Genomic DNA, 18,191 nt, shown 5'->3' on the forward strand with positions numbered 1-18,191 from the left:
GGGGCTGTGCTGGGAGGAGAAAGGGGAGCTGTCCTGGGGGGGAGAAACGGGGCTGTGCTGGGGGGAGAAAGGGGGGCCGTCCTGGGGGGGAGAAAGGGGGGCCGTCCTGGAGGGGAGAAAGGGGGCCGTCCTGGGGGGGAGAAAGGGGGCTGTGCTGGGAGGAGAAAGGGGAGTTGTCCTGGGGGGGAGAAACGGGGCTGTGCTGGGGGGAGAAAGGGGGGCCGTCCTGGGGGGGAGAAAGGGGGCTGTGCTGGGGGGAGAAAGGGGGGCCGTCCTGGAGGGGAGAGAGGGGGCTGTGCTGGGGGGGAGAAAGGGGGCCGTTCGGTGGGGGGGGGAGAAAGGGGAGCTGTCCTGGGGGAGAAAGGGGGCTGTGCTGGGGGGAGAAAGGAGGGCCGTCCTGGGGGGGAGAAAGGGGGGCTGTTCCGGGGGGGGGAGAAAGGGGGCTGTGCTGGGGGGAGAAAGGGGGGCCGTTCTAGGGGGGAGAAAAGGGGGCAGTCCTGGGGGAGAAAGGGGCTGTCCTGGGGGAGGTGGGGACAGCCCGGAGGAAAGGAAGGGACCCCGCCGGGAGGACCGGGGCCGTCCTGGGTCTGGCGGTCGGGCGCCCTTACCCACGGTGGACTTGCAGGCCTCACAGAAGGTGTCGTCGGTGAAGCGCTCCATCAGGCTGGTCTTGCCCACGCCGCGGGAGCCGATGATGATGACCTGCAGCTTGAAGTCGGCCGGCCTGGGGGGCTGCTTCCTCCGCCGGGCCTGGCCGCCCGACAGCGCCGGGGAGCCCGTGCCCAGGCCGCCGCCACCCCCGGCCCGCCTGTGCAGCGCGGCCCCCGGATCCATACACACATGCGGCGCCCGCTCGGCCCCGCGCTGCAGCTGCGCCGCCGACCGGGCCCCGGCGCCCCCGTCCCCGCCGCCGCCGCCGCCGCCGTTGGGAGAGGAGGGAGGGAAGCAGCTTCCCCGCAGCAGCGGCAACAGCATCCCGGCGAGGAGGGGCAGGAAGCGGCTCGCGGGCGGGGTGGGGCGCGCGGGCGCCCCCTGCCGCGCGGAGGCCCGAACTCTGCTGCCGCCTCCCGCTTCTCATCTGCTTTCTCGTTGGTTCTACGCCCCGCCTGCTAGTTTTACGCTTTCACGCGCTTCCGCCTGTGTTCCTTCTGTTGGCTTTAGTATCTTTTCTGTCTCCCCAGCCCCGCTTCCCCACCTCCTTTCGTACTTTTGCTGGGCAGAGTCCCCAAACATTGTGCACATCGTATGAGCCTCTCGGAATGCTCCGGCCGAATCACTGCTACGCACTCAGCGTGCCTGTGGCTGGGCTCCTGAGCCCCCTAAGCCGGGGCTGCGGGGCACACGCCGGCGACCGCGGCTTGTGGTGTACACTGGCCCTCGCGCACCAACACCACTCACTGCTGTGCTGGAGCCCCGCGCCTCCCGGATGGGTGGTGACACTTCTTTGTCTTTCCTTATCGCGTTTGCCTTCCATGTTTCACAGGAAACAAGCTAGATCGGTTATTTTTAACCCTGGTGGCTGCTTCACTCAAGGGAGTCCAGAAGTTTTTATTTCTTTTGATTTTAAAAGCAAATAAATGTCATGCTCTTTTGGGGAAGCGTGCAAGTTAAACGGTGGTAAAACATTGAAATTCCAAAAGTTTAGGAGTATGGACTTTTTAAAAGTTTAGGAGTATGGACGTATTAGTATGGTTTGCCATTTCTGTTTGAAAGGATTTAGGGGTACAGAAACCACTGCGCTGATTTCTTCCTCAAAGAATTGTTTAGCAACTTCCTGAGCGTGAACTTTGAGCTCTTCAGTACACGGGGTTCTAAATGTGATATGGGCTGGCACAATTGTGAGAATGATCACGTTACCCACCAAACTTCAGTTCTTCCCCTGAGCTTTATTTAGAGCTATGTTTACAAATGCGTAGTACTGGAGAACGTTACTCTACAAAACTGGTTTCTAAAAATCTACAAACAAGTGGAAGTTTATTTTTATGAGAGAATTCTTAGTTTTCCAAAAGAAATCGCAATAGGAGTTTTTTCAATAGTTCTTAGGATATCTGAAATATGATTTGATCTCTATTATTTTAAACACAGCTCCATCACTTGCAATCTTCTCTGTGAGCCAGTCACAGACCCTTGCTGAGCTGTGGGTTTTTCTTCCGTTCAGCAAGAATGAGCGCTGTTGCTGCTGGGTGCCTGGAGTGGATTCCCACTCACAGCAACCCTGTAGGCCCCTCAGTTGCAGTGCAGTGGATTACAACTCACAGTGGCCCTATAGGACAGAGTAGAACTGCTCCATAGGTTTTTCTGGGTGGATATGAACTGCTGACCTTGTTGGCAGCTGAGCTCTTAACCACTGTGCCACCAGGCCTTAGCGATGTCAAAAAAAGTCAAGTCTGTGCAAAGTCTGTGTAAAGCACTAAGTAAATGTAAGGAACTAAAGAAACGAAGTTCCATATAACTTTTCAGGAATATTTCACAGAGCAAGACCCATCTACAAAGGCAAACTTTTTGATTAAGTCCATTATGATTTATAGCACTGCCTGTCCCCATAGGCAGATGAATGTGGCCAGGCTTGTGGGGCTGAAGACCCTCTTGCCCAAAATAAACTACCTTCCCCTAGAGCAGTTCTGTCACTTCTGCTTACATCAATGGGTTAAATCATTAGGGGGTTAAACCACAGATGTTTAAGTGGTACACTGGGAAAGCTAAGTTAAAATGCTTTTAACCTGTTATCTGTGCCACCCAATAGTGCGCTTAGTACCTGAGAAATAGCACGTATTCAGTAAATATTTGTTTAATGAATGAATGAATGAAATTTTCATAGGTATCCATATTAATAAATGTGGCTCCTTTGGCTCTGCCCTAAACCCAAGTTGTGAAATAAAGGAGATACCTTCCAGATTTTGTGTGTGTGTGCATTTTAATAATTCCTTTCTACCACTTGGTAAGGACCCCTTTCTTCATTATGACCTAACACCATCATCACCATTTAATACAGAGAAGTTGCGACCTTTACAACAGACCAGAACCACAAGAGCATGTAGAGTAAGAAACAGTCAAAGACAGATCTCGGAATCACCAGTACTCAAAAAGATGGTCAAAGGGAAAGACGCTGAAGAGGAAATCCGGAAAGGGAGGGAGGGAGAATCTGGAGTGAGTGGGTTCGTGGAAAAACAGGAGAGGAATGTGTTTTACAAATGTGGAGGATCAAAAGTGTGAAATGTTACAGGATGGTCAAATACATACGGGCTGTCCTCACTCTGCAAGGTAGTGTGGCGCTATGAAAATGATCTTGTAAGCTCAAATTGATGCAAAGTAATCTTAATAAATCAATGACAAAAATGATTGTTTTATAGCGTTTAAGAATTTTTGTCAAGACATCAAAAATTCTCTGCCTATGGGTTATAAATGCATAAGGAAATAAAAAAAAAAGAGTACAACTAATGTTGTTAGGTGCCATTGAGTTGGTTTTGATTCATAGCAACCCTTTGTACAACAGAACCATCTCATCAATAGATGTGACACATTGAACACTAATGACCGAAGACCAGACAAGTTGTGGGGTGATATCAATGACATCATGCATGAGGGTAGCAAAAGATCATTAAAAAGACAAGAAAGAACTAATAATAGGACCCTGTACTTTAAAACAGGAATCCCTGGGAGATTCCAACAGTTAAGCTGCTAACTGAAAGTCTATCCAGAGGCATGTAGAAAGAAAGGCAGGGTGATCTACTTCCAAAAAAGCAGGCATCGAAAACCCTATGGAACACAGTTCTACTCTGACATACATGGGGTTGCCATGAGTCAGAGTCCATTCCAAGTCCATTTTGTTGTTGTTGCTTAATTTAAAACACCAGAAACACTGAAAATCAAAGTGTTTTATTTCTTTTGTAAAAAAAACTTACCGCGACTGGTTTGAACAGCGCTTGCCTACTTTCAGTCATATAACTTATGATAAGGAATGAACATCTCCTCCGTATCTTGGCAAATTGTCGTATTCCTTTCTAAGTTTGGATCAGCTTCCTGCATTTTATTCTTCGTGCTTTTAGTATTATGGACTATCTCCAAGATTTCAGTTAATGTTAAGTTTTTGCTGGCATCATTTCCCTGGGACACCTACATCCTTTTCGTCACAACCACTTTCCTCGTTTATATTGATGAGCTCACTTTCACAAGTACCTCCGGCTACATATCTACAGTCCCTGAAGTGGAAGCGTCAGCATTCCCAGCTAGCTATTTCTTCTATAACTCCATTTATGCTCGATTCAGATTTCACCTCAGGCATTATCACTTTTTGTTTCTTTGCTACACCTTCATCTTGGCCAATTTCCTCTTTTGATTATCCACTTTTGTGTGTGAGCTAAATAACATGCACAGTAACCAATCACCAACAGAGATGCAAAGGAGTGAGGTAGTGATAAAGAATCTGACTCCATGTTTTGATGTTTGACTGCCGACAGCTTTAAGCTTACCCCTCCTTCTGCCCCACATCTAGGCAAGCTGATAAGAAAGCCTGGGTGCGTCCTCCTTCGGCGCATGCAGAAAATTCAAACCATGCGAGCTCCTGGTCATGTTTAGGAATTCTTGCCCAGCCTCATCCATAATCAAAATGAAAACCTCAAGCCAGTCTCTGTTCTCCCACTGTCTCAAGCCATTTTCAAACCTGCTTCCCCAGAAAGCCTCAATTATTAAGTCACAAAGCTATCAACCCTCTTTTTGGTGCGTGTGTGGTGTCATCAGTCTTGATATTCGAACCAAGTTTTGGGCGGAGGGGTGTACATCCATTTCTGCAGGATGGGCACCACAGCCATGACTGGTCACTGAACATGATGCCCACTGGTTATCTGAGTCTTATTCGTGGACTGAAGAGCTAGCAGTGAAGTTTGTACTTCACACGATTACTCACAGTTGATATGCCACGGCAACTGAAATTTGAACCCTGTTGTTTGGGGATCAGCGTGGTACTGATATTTCTGCCTATCAGAATCATGCAATTAGAGGATTGCCTGTATTGAAAAGTTTCCATTACAATTCTGGTGGAATCAGAGTGCACTAGACTGAGTAATACATGCAAAGTGAAGACCGTAGACATAGAGAAGTAAGCAGGTCTCAGTCTTGCGCTGGCCAAGATGCACTTTAGCCATTCTCATCACTGCACATTCCTACAAAGATATGCAGTGTTATGTGTGATTCCTATTGCTCTAGTTATATCTTAACCCCTTTTTCTCTCCCTCAGGAGAGCATTTAAGAATACAACTGAGCAACTATGGCGATCACTCCATACTCTCTTCTGCTAATAGACTCTCATTTTTGTCCAGATAGCCACACTGATCTGTGAAATCTTGTCTTTCAGGTAAAGCTTGCCCAAGCATCAGGCCCAGGGGATGAATGTTGGTTTGTCTAAGCTAATCATTCTGATTCTATTCTCCTTGCCAGTGAGTGGCCCAGGAAATGGCATACGACCAAAACCTGGTCAGTGAGAAATGAAGGGGAATCTTTGGGAGGATGGAAGTTTCTGGCGAAAGGTTCTTAGCTCTTAAAAAGAGACCCAAGGAGTGCTCAGTTCGGCAGCATGTACACTAAAATTGGAACGATACAGAGAAGATTAACATGGACGCCTCGCAAGGATGACACGCAAATTCGTGAAGCATTCCATATTAAAAAAAAAAGACTCCCCAGGAAGAGAGTTTGTTTTCTGCCTCTGGACTTTTTTGTGAAAATGTAATGTATGGCGTTGCTATTGGCTGTCTTGCCACCTTGAGGAGAGCTGGTTGACATGTCGAAGTGACACAGTATAAAGATGTAGAACAGGAAGATGGCAGAGTAGAAAGGCGAAAAAAAAAAAAACAAAAAACCCTGAGACTTTGATGTGGTTGTGAAATCACTGAATAGACCAACCATGGAAACCCCTGTCATGGATTGAATTGTGTCCCCCAAAAATATCTGTCAACCTGGCTAGGTCATGATTCTTAGTATTATATGATTGTCTACCATTTTATCATCTGATGAGATTTCCCTATGTGTTGTAAATCCTATCACCATGATGTAATAAAACGGATTGGCAGCAGTTATACTGATGAAAGATTAGGTAGTGTCTTAAGCCAATCTCTTTTGAGGTATAAAAGAGAGAAGCAAATGGAGAGACATGGGGACTGTAGACCTCCAAGAAAGCAGTGCATGGAGCAGAGCTTGTCCTTCGGACCAGGGGTCCCTGCGCAGAGAAGCTCCTAGTCCAAGGGAGGATTGATGAGAGGGCTGACAGAGTGAGAAAGGTTTCTGCTGGAGCTGATGCCCTGAATTTAGACTTTTAGCCTACTTTACTGTGAAGACATAAATTTCTCTTTGTTAAAGTCATCCACTTGTGGTATTTCTGTTATAGCAGCACTAGATTACTAAGACAAATGCCTACCTAGGGAAATCTTACCATGCAAGATAATAAAATTCCCTTGTTTAAACGTTCTGAGTTGGGCTTTTTCGTTCCTTGAAGCTAAAAAAATTCTAAAAAATATAGGAATGCATTCTAACAAATATGCTGATATAGTAGGGGTAAACGTGAATCAGCTCTAATCTTTATTTTTTTTTAATATTGCATTTTTTCCACTTTTTTAAAACTGTTCTAATATATGTATAGGACATGACATTTGCTAATTCAACATTTTTTCAGGTGTACATCTTAGTGATATCAATTACATTAATCATGTTGTGAAGCCATTACCCTTAATAGATGCCGAATTTCCCATCACGATAAACAGAAACTCACTGCTTCCCAAGCAGTGGCTCCCCGTCTCCGTCTTCCTCCCACAGCTGGTAACCACTAATGAACTTTGGTCTCTATACATTTGCCTATTCTTGTCATTTCATAATAAGTGAGATCATACAATGTTTGTTCTTCTGTGATTGACTTATTTCACTCAGCATAATGTTTTCAAGCTCCGTTCATATCGTAGCATGCATCAAGACTTCATTTCTCCTACTGGCTGAGTAGTATTCCATTGCATGTGTGTACCACACTTTGTTTATCCATTCATCTATTGGCGGACACTTAGTTTGTTTCCAAATTTGGGTATTTTGAATAGTGCTGCAATGAACATTGGTATACATGCGTTTGTTTACATGACGCTTTCAAATCTCTTGGGTATATACCCACGAGTGGAATTTTTGGGTCATATAGAAACCTTGGTGGCATAGTGGTTAAGAGCTATGGCTGCTAACCCAAAGGTCAGCAGTTCAGATTCACCAGGCACTCCTTGGAAACTCGATGGGGCAGTTCTACTCTGTCCTACAGGGTCGCTATGAGTTGGAATTGACTTGATGGCAGTGTTTTTTTTTTTTTTTTTAATGGTAGCTCTATGTTTAATTTTTTGAAGAATCATCAAACTGTTTTTCACAATGTCTGTACCATTTTCTATTACTATCAGCAATGAATACGTGTTCTAATTTCCCCATATCTTCACCAGCATTTGTTATTTCCCACTTTTTTTTTTTTTTTTTTTAAATCTTAGCAGTCCTGGTGGGAGCGAAGTGATATTCATTGTGGTTTTGATTTGCGTCTCTCTGATGGCTAAAGACTTTGAACATTTTTCATGTGTTTGTTGGCCATTTGAACATCCTCCCTGGTGAAACATTTATTCAAGTTCTTTGCCCTCTTTTTTTATTATTGGGTTATTTGTCTTTTTTCATTAAGTTGTAGAAGTTTTACATATATATTCAATATTAGACCCATATCAGATATATGGTTCCTGAATATTTTCTCTCAATCTGTAATTTGTCTTTTCACTTTTTGATAAAGTCCTTTGTGAACAAGAGTAATTTTTATGAGGTCCCGTTTATCTATTTTATATTTTGCTGTTCATACTTTTTTATTATACTGGATAATTCATTTAAAAATTAGACCCAACAGCAATGGCCACATATTTTCTTCTAAGAATTTTATAGTTTTAGCTTTCATATTTAGGTCCTCGACCCATTTTGAATTGGTTTTTGTGTATGGCGTGGGGCATGAGTCCTGCTTCATTCTTGTGCATGTGGAAATTTCATTTTCTTGCACTATTTACTGAAGAGACTCTTCTTTGGCATTGAATATTCTTAGCATCCTTGTCAAAAACCAGTTGGCCGTAGATGGATGTATTTATTTCTGGACTCTCAATTCTATCTCATTGGTCTACATGTCTGTTATTATACCAATACCAGGCTGTTTTAATTACGATAGCTGTATAGTACGTTTTGAAATCCAGAATTATGAGTCCTGCTGCCTTGTTCTTTTTCTTCAAAACTGCTTTAGCTATTCAGAGCCTCTTGCCATTCCACATAAAATTGAGGATTGGTTTTTCCATTTCTGTAAATAAGGCTGTTGGAATTTTGACTAGGATTGTGTTGAATCTGTAGATCACTTTGAGTAGTATTGACATCTTAACAATATTAAATCTTCCAATCCATGAACATGGAATATCTTTCTGTTTATTTAGGTTTTTATTAACCTTTTTCAGCAGTGTTTTATAATTTTCATTGTATAAGTCTTTCACATTCCTGGTTAAATTTATTCCTAGGTATTTTATACTCTACAATGCTATTGTAAATTAAATTGTTTTCTTAATTTCTTTGTTAGATTTCTCATCTCTGGTGTATAGAAACCCAACTGATTTTTTTGTATTGATCTTGCATCATGCACCTTTGCTAAAATCCTCTATTAGTGCTAGAAGGTTTTTTTGCAGATGATTTGAAATTTTCTATATATAAAATCATGTCATGTATGAATAGAGATAATTTTACTTCTTATTTTCTGATATGGATACCTTTTCTTTCTTTCTTTTTGCCTTCTTGCTCTGGCTGAGGCTTCAGATACACTATTGAGTAGGAGTGGGGAGGGTGAACATCCTTTTCTTGTTCTCAATTTCAAGGGGAAAGCTCTCAGTCTTTCTCCATTGAGTGTAATGTTGCTGTTTGTTTTTCATTAATACCCTTAATCATGTTGAGGAGCTCTCCTTCTTTTCCTATCTTGTCAAGAATTTTTATCAAGAAACAGTGCTGGGTTTTATCAAATGCCTTTTCTGCATTGAGATGATCATGTTGTTCCTTTGTTCTATTAATGTGGTGGATTATATCGATTGATTTTCTAATGTTGAACCATCCTTGCATTCCTGGAATAAATCTCACTTGGCCGTGGTTTATAAAACTCTAATTTTTTAAAAAAAGAATATAATTAGTAAACCTTGTTATTTTATCAGTGACAAATTACTCATGATATACCCTACAATTGATAATACTGTATGTGTCTCTCATGGTACTCCAGTTGACGAGTATACTTTGTATTGCGATGAAGGGAAGGTAATCAATAGGAGTAGAGAAGAATACTGATTTTAGTGTATTTCCCAATATTGGAAATAAAAGTAAGATTCTGCAAGATATTGAGACTGATAAAATAAAACATCATCTGAAACGGCAGAGTGGATTCAGGTTTTGTGGGGCTTGAAGCTTTTACAATTTTGGGGTCTGTAATGGTTAAGGTTATGCGTCACCTTGGCTAGGTCATGATTCTCAGTGGTTTGGCAGATATTATGCAATCATCCTCCATTTTGTGATCTGATGTGAACAGTCAATCAGTTGAAAGGGGAGTTTTCTTGGGGGGTGTGGCTTGCCTCCAATATATATGGATGTTCTAGCAAAACTCACTCTCTCTCAATCTTGCATCCAATTCATCATCCTCTGTTCTCTGGTTCTTGGAATGTGAGCCAGCAGCTTGCTGTCTGACCTGCAGATATTGGGTTTCATCAGCTCCCAAAGCCCCTGAGCCAGTAGTCTGCCGTCTGACCTGCCAATTTTGGGTTCGTCAGCCCCTGCAACCATGTGAATCAGGAGAAACATTCAGCCTAACCCACGGATTTGGGACTTGCCAGCCTCCACATCTGTATGACCCATTTCCTTGAAATAAGTCTCTCTCTAAATATATTTATGGAGCCCTGGTGGGACAGTGGTTAAGAACTTGGCTGCTAACCAAATGGTTGGCAGTTCAAATCTACCAGCTGCTCCTCGGAAACCCTATGAGGCAGTTACACTCCATCTTATAGGGTTGCTATGAGACAGAATCAACTGGATGGCAACAGGTTTGGTTTTTTAACGTATATTTATATATATACACTTCACCGGTTTAGTTCCTCTAGAGAACTCAGCTTAAGACAGGGTCCCTCTTTAAGAAAAGAAATTGCAAAATTACAAATACGAAATTGTCAAGAACTGTGAAGGGTCTAGAAATCTTACGCAAACTGCAAACTGGCATGTTAACCTGCCACAGTTTCATGGATGCTGGCAGAAGACACGAGACTCCTAGATCAGAGATACAGAGACATAGAGAGGCAAGTAGGTCTCAATCTTGTTCCTGCCAAGATGCATTTTATTATTTTATTCTAAGGCTTTATTACAGCCCAGCAAGTGACATGAGCCTCATATTTGCCTCTGTTTCCCTCTTCCCCAAGTCTCACAAGGGTGCTGTGGGACTGGACCCAGATGGCTGCCACACTCACAGTGGGTTTGCATCACAGATGAAGAACCTGTAGCTAAGAAATCCCAGTCTTTTAAAGGGGGCTGCAAGCAAGCCTGCCCAACCTTTGCCCAGGAGGAGACATTGTCTTTATTATACTGGTCGGCAAACAAAGCTACCTCTGCTCTGAAGGGAGATATTTTCTCTGTCTCCTGAGGTTGTTCAGAATACAGCATCCTTCGAAAGATCATTCACAATGAAAGCTGTCCATGCCTCTGTGTGTAGAAACGTGAGACACTCACGGAGAATGGTCTCCCAACAAAAATTAGGTATGAGGTGGCCATTTATTTGGAATAATAAAATAAAGGACAACAATTTATCAGTTTAAAAGAGTTGATAAATGCACTAAACATAATATTAAAACTTGTGTTTTTGTTAATTAATTGCCAGGTACACTTCTATGATTTTTTTTTACATTTATTGACAGCATACATTTGATAGTACGCCAACAACTTTCGACTATTTTAATAGAATAATTGAAATGCACTGTGTTTATAGTTCTGCTACAGGCTTATGTTCTTTAAACACAGGAATTATGATTGATTCTTTTTCACACAACTTCCATCCAAAAGTAAACTAAATGTGTCACGTGCTTATAATTCTTTATGTTCCATTATTAACTATAGCCGGTACAGGAGAGTATGCCACTTTGCTTAGGCATTGATGAGAACTGAATTCTCCACTTACAGTTTTATAATTCTGATGATAGGAAGAACTTTCCCCAGGTGAGCTTCCGGCCCTGTCTGGCGCCTCCTCACCACTGCCCACGTGTTTGTCATGCCAACCTGTAGGACACATTCTCAATGCGCTGGCCTCTGAACACAAGCCTTTGTGCCACAACTCTGGGCTGGTAGGCACAGTGGGCAGTAAACTTATTCCGACCTAGAATTATTAGCAGTAATTTAACTACAAAGAGAGGTGATTGTAGATATACGGTCTCATTAAACCTAAACTAAATGTATCCCCAATTCCCTTTCCCCTTAGCTGTGGCGTTCAAATACAGCCTGACATAAGAGGAAGTATGATGGAAGGAAAGAGGAAATCAGAAGAGGCATTGCCTTAGCAAATTGAAATAAATTAGTCTCTTGCAAATTTTACAAAAACACGTTGTTGGGGCCCCTCCATGGACTTGCAAGAGCCTCGGCAAATGAGGGATCCTGAAGCTTAAGTTTCATCATTTATGATAAATTGGCAGCTGCATAAATGCCAATTCACAATTTTTAAAAAATAATTTTTATTGCGCTTTAAGTGAAAGTTTACAAATCAAGTCAGTCTGTCACATATAAGCTTATATACATCTTACTCCATACTCCCACTTACTCTCCCCCTAATGAGTCAGCCCGATCCCTCCTTCCAGTCTCTCCTTTCGTGACAATTTTGCCAGTTTCTAACCCTCTCTACCCTCCTATCTCCCCTCCAGATAGGAGATGTCAACACAGTCTCAAGTGTCCACCTGACACAAGTAGCTCACTCTTTGTCGGCATCTCTCTCCAACCCATTGTCCAGGCCCTCCCATGTCTGATGAGTTATCTTCAGGAATGGTTCCTGTCCTGGGCCAACAGAAGGTTTGGGGACCATGACCACCGGGATTGTTCTAGTCTCAGTCAGACCATTAAGTCTGGTCTTTTTATGAGAATTTGGGGTCTGCATCCCACTGCTCTCCTGCTCCCTCAGGGGTCTTCTGCTGTGCTCCCTGTCAGGGCAGTCATCAGTTGTGGCCGGGCACCATCTAGTTCTTCTGGTCTCAGGATGATGGAAGTCTCCGGTTCATGTGGGCCTTTCTGTCTCTTGGGCTCATAGTTATCTTGTGACCTTGGTGTTCTTCATTTTCCTTTGATCCAGGTGGGTCGAGACCAATTGATGCATCTTAGATGGCTGCTTGTTGGCATTTAAGACCCCAGACGCCACATTTCAAAGTGGGATGCAGAATGTTTTCATAATAGAATTATTTTGCCAATTGACTTAGAAGTCCCCTTAAGCCATAGTCCCCAAACCCCTGCCCTTGCTCCGCTGACCTTTGAAGCATTCAGTTTTTCCCGGAAACTTCTTTGCTTTTGGTCCAGTCCAGTTGAGCTGACCTTCCGTGTATTGAGTATTGTCCTTCCCTTCACCTAAAGTAGTTCTTATCTACTAACTAATCCGTAAATAACCCTCTCCCCCTCCCTCCCTCCCTCCCCCCTCATAACCACAGAAGTATGTGTTCTTCTCAGTTTATACTATTTCTCAAGATCTTATAATAGTGGTCTTGTACAATATTTGTCCATTTGCCTCTGACTGATTTCACTCAGCATAATGTCTTCCAGGTTCCTCCATGTTATGAAATGTTTCACAGATTCCTCACTGTTCTTTATCGATGCATAGTATTCCATTGTGTGAATATACCACAATTTATTTACCCATTCATCCGTTGATGGACACCTTGGTTGCTTCCAGCTTTTTGCTATTGTAAACAGAGCTGCAATAAACATGGGTGTGCATATATCTGTTCGTGTAAAGGCTCTTATTTCCTTAGGGTATATTCTGAGGAGTGGGATTTCTTTTTTTTATGGTAGTTCTATTTCTAACTTTTTAAGAAAACGCCAGATAGATTTCCAAAGTGGTTGTACCATTCTACATTCCCACCAGCAGTGTGTAAGAGTTCCAATCTCTCCACAGCCTCTCCAACATTTATTATTTTGTGTTTTTTGGATTAATGCCAGCCTTGTTGGAGGGAGATGGAATCTCATCGTAGTTTTAATTTGCATTTCTCTAACGGCTAATGATCGAGAGCATTTTCTCATGTATCTGTTGGCTGCCTGAATATCTTCTTTAGTGAAATGTGTGTTCATATCCTTTGCCCACTTTTTGATTGGGTTGTTTGTCTTTTTGTGGTTGAGTTTTGACAGAATCATGTAGATTTTAGAGATCAGGCGCTGATCGGAGATGTCATAGCTGAAAATTCTTTCCCAGTCTGTAGGTGGTCTTTTTACTCTTTTGGTGAAGTCTTTAGATGAGCATAGGTGTTTGATTTTTAGGAGCTCCCAGTTATCGGGTTTCTCTTCGTCATTTTTGGTAATGTTTTGTATTCTGTTTATGCCTTGTATTAGGGCTCCTAGGGTTGTCCCTATTTTTTCTTCCATGATCTTTATCGTTTTAGTCTTTATGTTTAGGTCTTTGATCCACTTGGAGTTAGTTTTTGTGCATGGTGTGAGGTATGGGTCCTGTTTCATTTTTTTGCAAATGGATATCCAGTTATGCCAGCACCATTTGTTAAAAAGGCTATCTTTTCCCCAATTGACTGACTCTGGTCCTTTGTCAAATATCAGCTGCTCATATGTGGATGGATCTATATCTGGGTTCTCAATTCTGTTCCATTGGTCTATGTGCCTGTTGTTGTACCAGTACTAGGCTGTTTTGACTACTGTGGCTGTATAATAGGTTCTGAAATCAGGTAGAGTGAGACCTCCCACTTTCTTCTTCTTTTTCAGTAAAGCTTTACTTATCCGAGGCTTCTTTCCCTTCCATATGAAGTTGGTGATTTGTTTCTCCAACACTTTAAAAAATGACATTGGAATTTTGATCGGAAGTGCGTTATATGTATAGATGGCTTTTGGTAGAACAGACATTTTTACTATGTTAAGTCTTCCTATCCATGAGCAGGGTATGTTTTTCCACTTAAGTATGTCCTTTTGAATTTCTTGTAGTAGAGCTTTGTAGTTTTCTTTGTATAGGTCTTTTACATCCTTGGTAAGATTTATTCCTAAGTATCTTTATCTTCTTGGGGGCTACTGTGAATGGTATTGATTTGGTTATTTCCTCTTCGATGTTCTTTTTGTTGATGTAGAGGAATCCAAGTGATTTTTGTATGTTTATTTTATAACCTGAGACTCTGCCAAACTCTTCTATTAGTTCCAGTAGTTTTCTGGAGGATTCCTTAGGGTTTTCTGTGTATAAAATCATGTCATCTGCAAATAGTGATAACTTTACTTCCTCCTCGCCAATCCGGATGCCCTTTATTTCTTTGTCTAGCCTAATTGCCCTGTCTAGGACTTCCAGCACGATGTTGAATAAGAGCGGTGATAAAGGGCATCCTTGTCTGGTTCCCGTTCTCAAGGGAAATGCTTTCAGGTTCTCTCCATTTAGAGTGATATTGGCTGGTATGCCCTTTATTATGTTGAGGAATTTTCCTTCAATTCCTATTTTGGTAAGAGTTTTTATCATAGATGGGTGTTGGACTTTGTCAAATGCCTTTTCTGCATCAATTGATAAGATCATGTGGTTTTTGTCTTTTGTTTTATTTATTTGATGGATTACATTAATGGTTTTTCTGATATTAAACCAGCCTTGCATACCTGGTATAAATCCCACTTGATCAGGGTGAATTATTTTTTTGATGTGTTGTTGAATTCTATTGGCTAGAATTTTGTTGAGGATTTTTGCATCTATGTTCATGAGGGATATAAGTCAATAATTTTCTTTTTTTGTAATGTCTTTACCTGGTTTTGGTATCAGGGAGATGGTGGCTTCATAGAATGAGTTGGGTAGTATTCCGTCATTTTCTATGCTTTGGAATACCTTCAGAAGTAGTGGTGTTAACTCTTCTCTGAAAGTTTGGTAGAACTCTGCAGTGAAGCCGTCCGGGCCAGGGCTTTTTTTTTGTTGGGAGTTTTTTGATTATCGTTTCAATCTCTCTTTTTGTTATGGGTCTATTTAGTTGTTCTACTTCTGAATGTGTTAGTTCAGGTAGGTAGTGTTTTTCCAGGAATTCATCCATTTCTTCTAGGTTTGCAAATTTGTTAGAGTACAATTTTTCATAATAATCTGAAATGATTCTTTTAATTTCATTTGGTTCTGTTGTGATGTGGTCCTTCTCGTTTCTTATTTGGGTTATTTGTTTCCTTTCCTGTATTTCTTTAGTCAGTCTAGCCAATGGTTTATCAATTTTGTGAATTTTTTCAAAGAACCAGCTTTTGGCTTTGTTAATTCTTTCCATTGTTTTTCTGTTCTCTATTCATTTAGTTCAGCTCTGATTTTTATTATTTGTTTTCTTCTGGTGCCTGATGGATTCTTTTGTTGCTCACTTTCTATTTGTTCAAGTTGTAGGGACAGTTCTCTGATTTTGGCTCTTTCTTCTTTTTGTATGTGAGCATTTATCGATATAAATTGGCCTCTGAGCACTGCTTTTGCTGTGTCCCAGAGGTTTTGATAGGAAGTATTTTCATTCTCGTTGCTTTCTATGAATTTCCTTATTCCCTCCTTGATGTCTTCTATAACCCAGTCTTTTTTCAGGAGGGTATTGTTCATTTTCCAAGTATTTGATTTCTTTTCCCTACTTTTTCTGTTATTGATTTCTAGCTTCATTGCCTTGTGGTCTGAGAAGATGCTTTGTAATATTTCGATGTTTTGGACTCTGCAAAGGTTTGTTTTATGACCTAATATGTGGTCTATTCTAGAGAATGTTCCATGTGTGCTAGAAAAAAAAAGTATACTTTGCAGCAGTTAGGTGGAGAGTTCTGTATAAGTCAATGAGGTCAAGTTGGTTGATTGTTGTAAGAAGATCTTCCGTGTCTCTATTGAGCTTCTTACTGGATGTCCTGTCCTTCTCCGAAAGTGGTGTGTTGAAGTCTCCTACTATAATTGTGGAGGTATCTATCTCACTTTTCAATTCTGTTAAAATTTGATTTATGTATCTTGCAGCCCTGTCATTGGGTGCATAAATATTTAATATGGTTATGTCTTCCTGATCAATTGTCCCTTTTATCATTACATAGTGTCCTTCTTTATCCTTTGTGGTGGATTTAAGTCTAAAGTCTATTTTGTCAGAAATTAATATTGCTACTCCTCTTCTTTTTTGCTTATTGTTTGCTTGATATATTTTTTCCATCCTTTGAGTTTTAGTTTGTTTGTGTCTCTATGTCTAAGGTGTGTCTCTTGTAGGCAGCATATAGATGGATCGTGTTTCTTTATCCAGTCTGTGACTCTCTGTCTCTTTATTGGTGCATTTAGTCCATTTACATTCAGCGTAATTATAGATAAATAAGTTTTTAGTGCTGTCATTTTGATGCCTTTTTATGTGTGTTGTTGACAATTTCATTTTTCCACACACTTTTTTGTGCTGAGACGTTTTTCTTAGTAAATTGTGAGATCCTCATTTTCATAGTGTTTGACTTTATTTTAGTTGAGTCGTTATATTTTTCTTGGCTTTTATCTTGAGTTATAGAGTTGTTATACCTTTTTGTGGTTACCTTATTATTTACCCCTACTTTTCTAAGTAAAAACCTAACTTGTATTGTTCTGTATCGCTTTGTATCACTGTCCATATGGCAGTTCAATGCCTCCTGTATTTAGTCCCTCTTTTTGATTATTGTGATCTTTTACCCATTGACTTCCATGATTCCCTGTTAGGTGTATTTTTTTTTTAATTAATCTTAATTTATTTGTTTTTGTGATTTCCCTATTTGAGTTGATATCAGGATGTTCTGTTTTGTGTCCTTGTGTTGTGCTGATATCTGATATTATTGGTTTTCTGACCAAACAATATCCTTTAGTATTTCTTGTAGCTTTGGTTTGGTTTTTGCAAATTCTCTAAACTTGTGTTTATCTGTAAATATCTTAATTTCGCCTTCATATTTCAGAGAGAGTTTTGCTGGATATATGATCCTTGGCTGGCAGTTTTTCTCCTTCAGTGTTCTGTATATGTCATCCCATTCCCTTCTTGCCTGCATGGTTTCTGCTGAGTAGTCTGAACTTATTCTTATTGATTCTCCCTTGAAGGAAACCTTTCTTTTCTCCCTGGCTGCTTTTAAAATTTTCTGTTTATCTTTGGTTTTGGCGAGTTTGATGATAATATGTCTTGGTGTTTTTCTTTTTGGATCAATCTTAAATGGGGTTCGATGAGCATCTTGGATAGATATCCTTTCGTCTTTCATGATGTCAGGGAAGTTTTGTGTCAGGAGTTCTTCAACTATTTTCTCTGTGTTTTCTGTCCCCCCTCCCTGTTCTGGGACTCCAATCACCTGCAGGTTATCCTTCTTGATAGAGTCCCACATGATTCTTAGGGTTTCTTCATTTTTTTAAATTCTTTTATCTGATTTTTTTTCAGCTATGTTGGTGTTGATTCCCTGGTCCTCCAGATGTCCCAGTCTGCATTCTAATTGCTCGAGTCTGCTCCTCTGACTTCCTATTGCGTTGTCTAATTCTGTAATTTTATTGTTAATCTTTTGGATTTCTACATGCTGTCTCTCTATGGATTCTTGCAACTTATTAATTTTTCCACTATGTTCTTGAATAATCTTTTTGAGTTCTTCAACAGTTTTATCAGTGTGTTCCTTGGCTTTTTCTGCAGTTTGCCTTATTTCATTTGTGATGTCTTGAAGCATTCTGTAAATTAGTTTTTTATATTCTGTATCTGATAATTCCAGGATTGTATCTTCACTTGGGAAAGATTTTGATTCTTTTGTTTGGGGGGTTGGGGAAGCTGTCATGGTCTGCTTCTTTAAGTGGTTTGATATGGATTGCTGTCTCCGAGCCATCACTGGGAAACTAGTTTTTCCAGAAAATCCGCTAAAAAAAAAATGCAGTCAGACCCCTATCAGAGTTCTCCCTCTGGCTTAGGCTATTCGGATGTTAATGAAGCCGCCTGGGGAGGGTGGGGGAGGGAACAGAGAGATAGGAGAGTAGC

At 41.2% G+C, this 18,191-nt stretch overlaps 1 protein-coding gene and 1 non-coding gene across 2 annotated transcripts in view; one reads left to right on the top strand and one right to left on the bottom strand.

Moving 5' to 3' along the window:
* RAB12 (RAB12, member RAS oncogene family) overlaps positions 1-990 on the bottom strand; it is a 34,976-nt gene extending 33,986 nt beyond the window's left edge. The window contains exon 1 of the mRNA XM_049900172.1: positions 609-990. Coding sequence (XP_049756129.1) covers positions 609-975 — 367 coding nt within the window. The 5' untranslated portion in view covers positions 976-990. The remainder of the gene's footprint in view (positions 1-608) is intronic.
* Positions 991-5,552: 4,562 nt separating this feature from the next.
* Positions 5,553-5,659, top strand: LOC126086400 (U6 spliceosomal RNA). Its single transcript, XR_007519491.1, has one exon. It is a non-coding gene; the product is annotated as a U6 spliceosomal RNA (small nuclear RNA).
* The last annotated feature ends 12,532 nt before the right edge of the window (positions 5,660-18,191 follow it).

This window comes from Elephas maximus, chromosome 11, assembly GCF_024166365.1.
Source record: "Elephas maximus indicus isolate mEleMax1 chromosome 11, mEleMax1 primary haplotype, whole genome shotgun sequence".
Classification (NCBI taxonomy): domain Eukaryota; kingdom Metazoa; phylum Chordata; class Mammalia; order Proboscidea; family Elephantidae; genus Elephas; species Elephas maximus.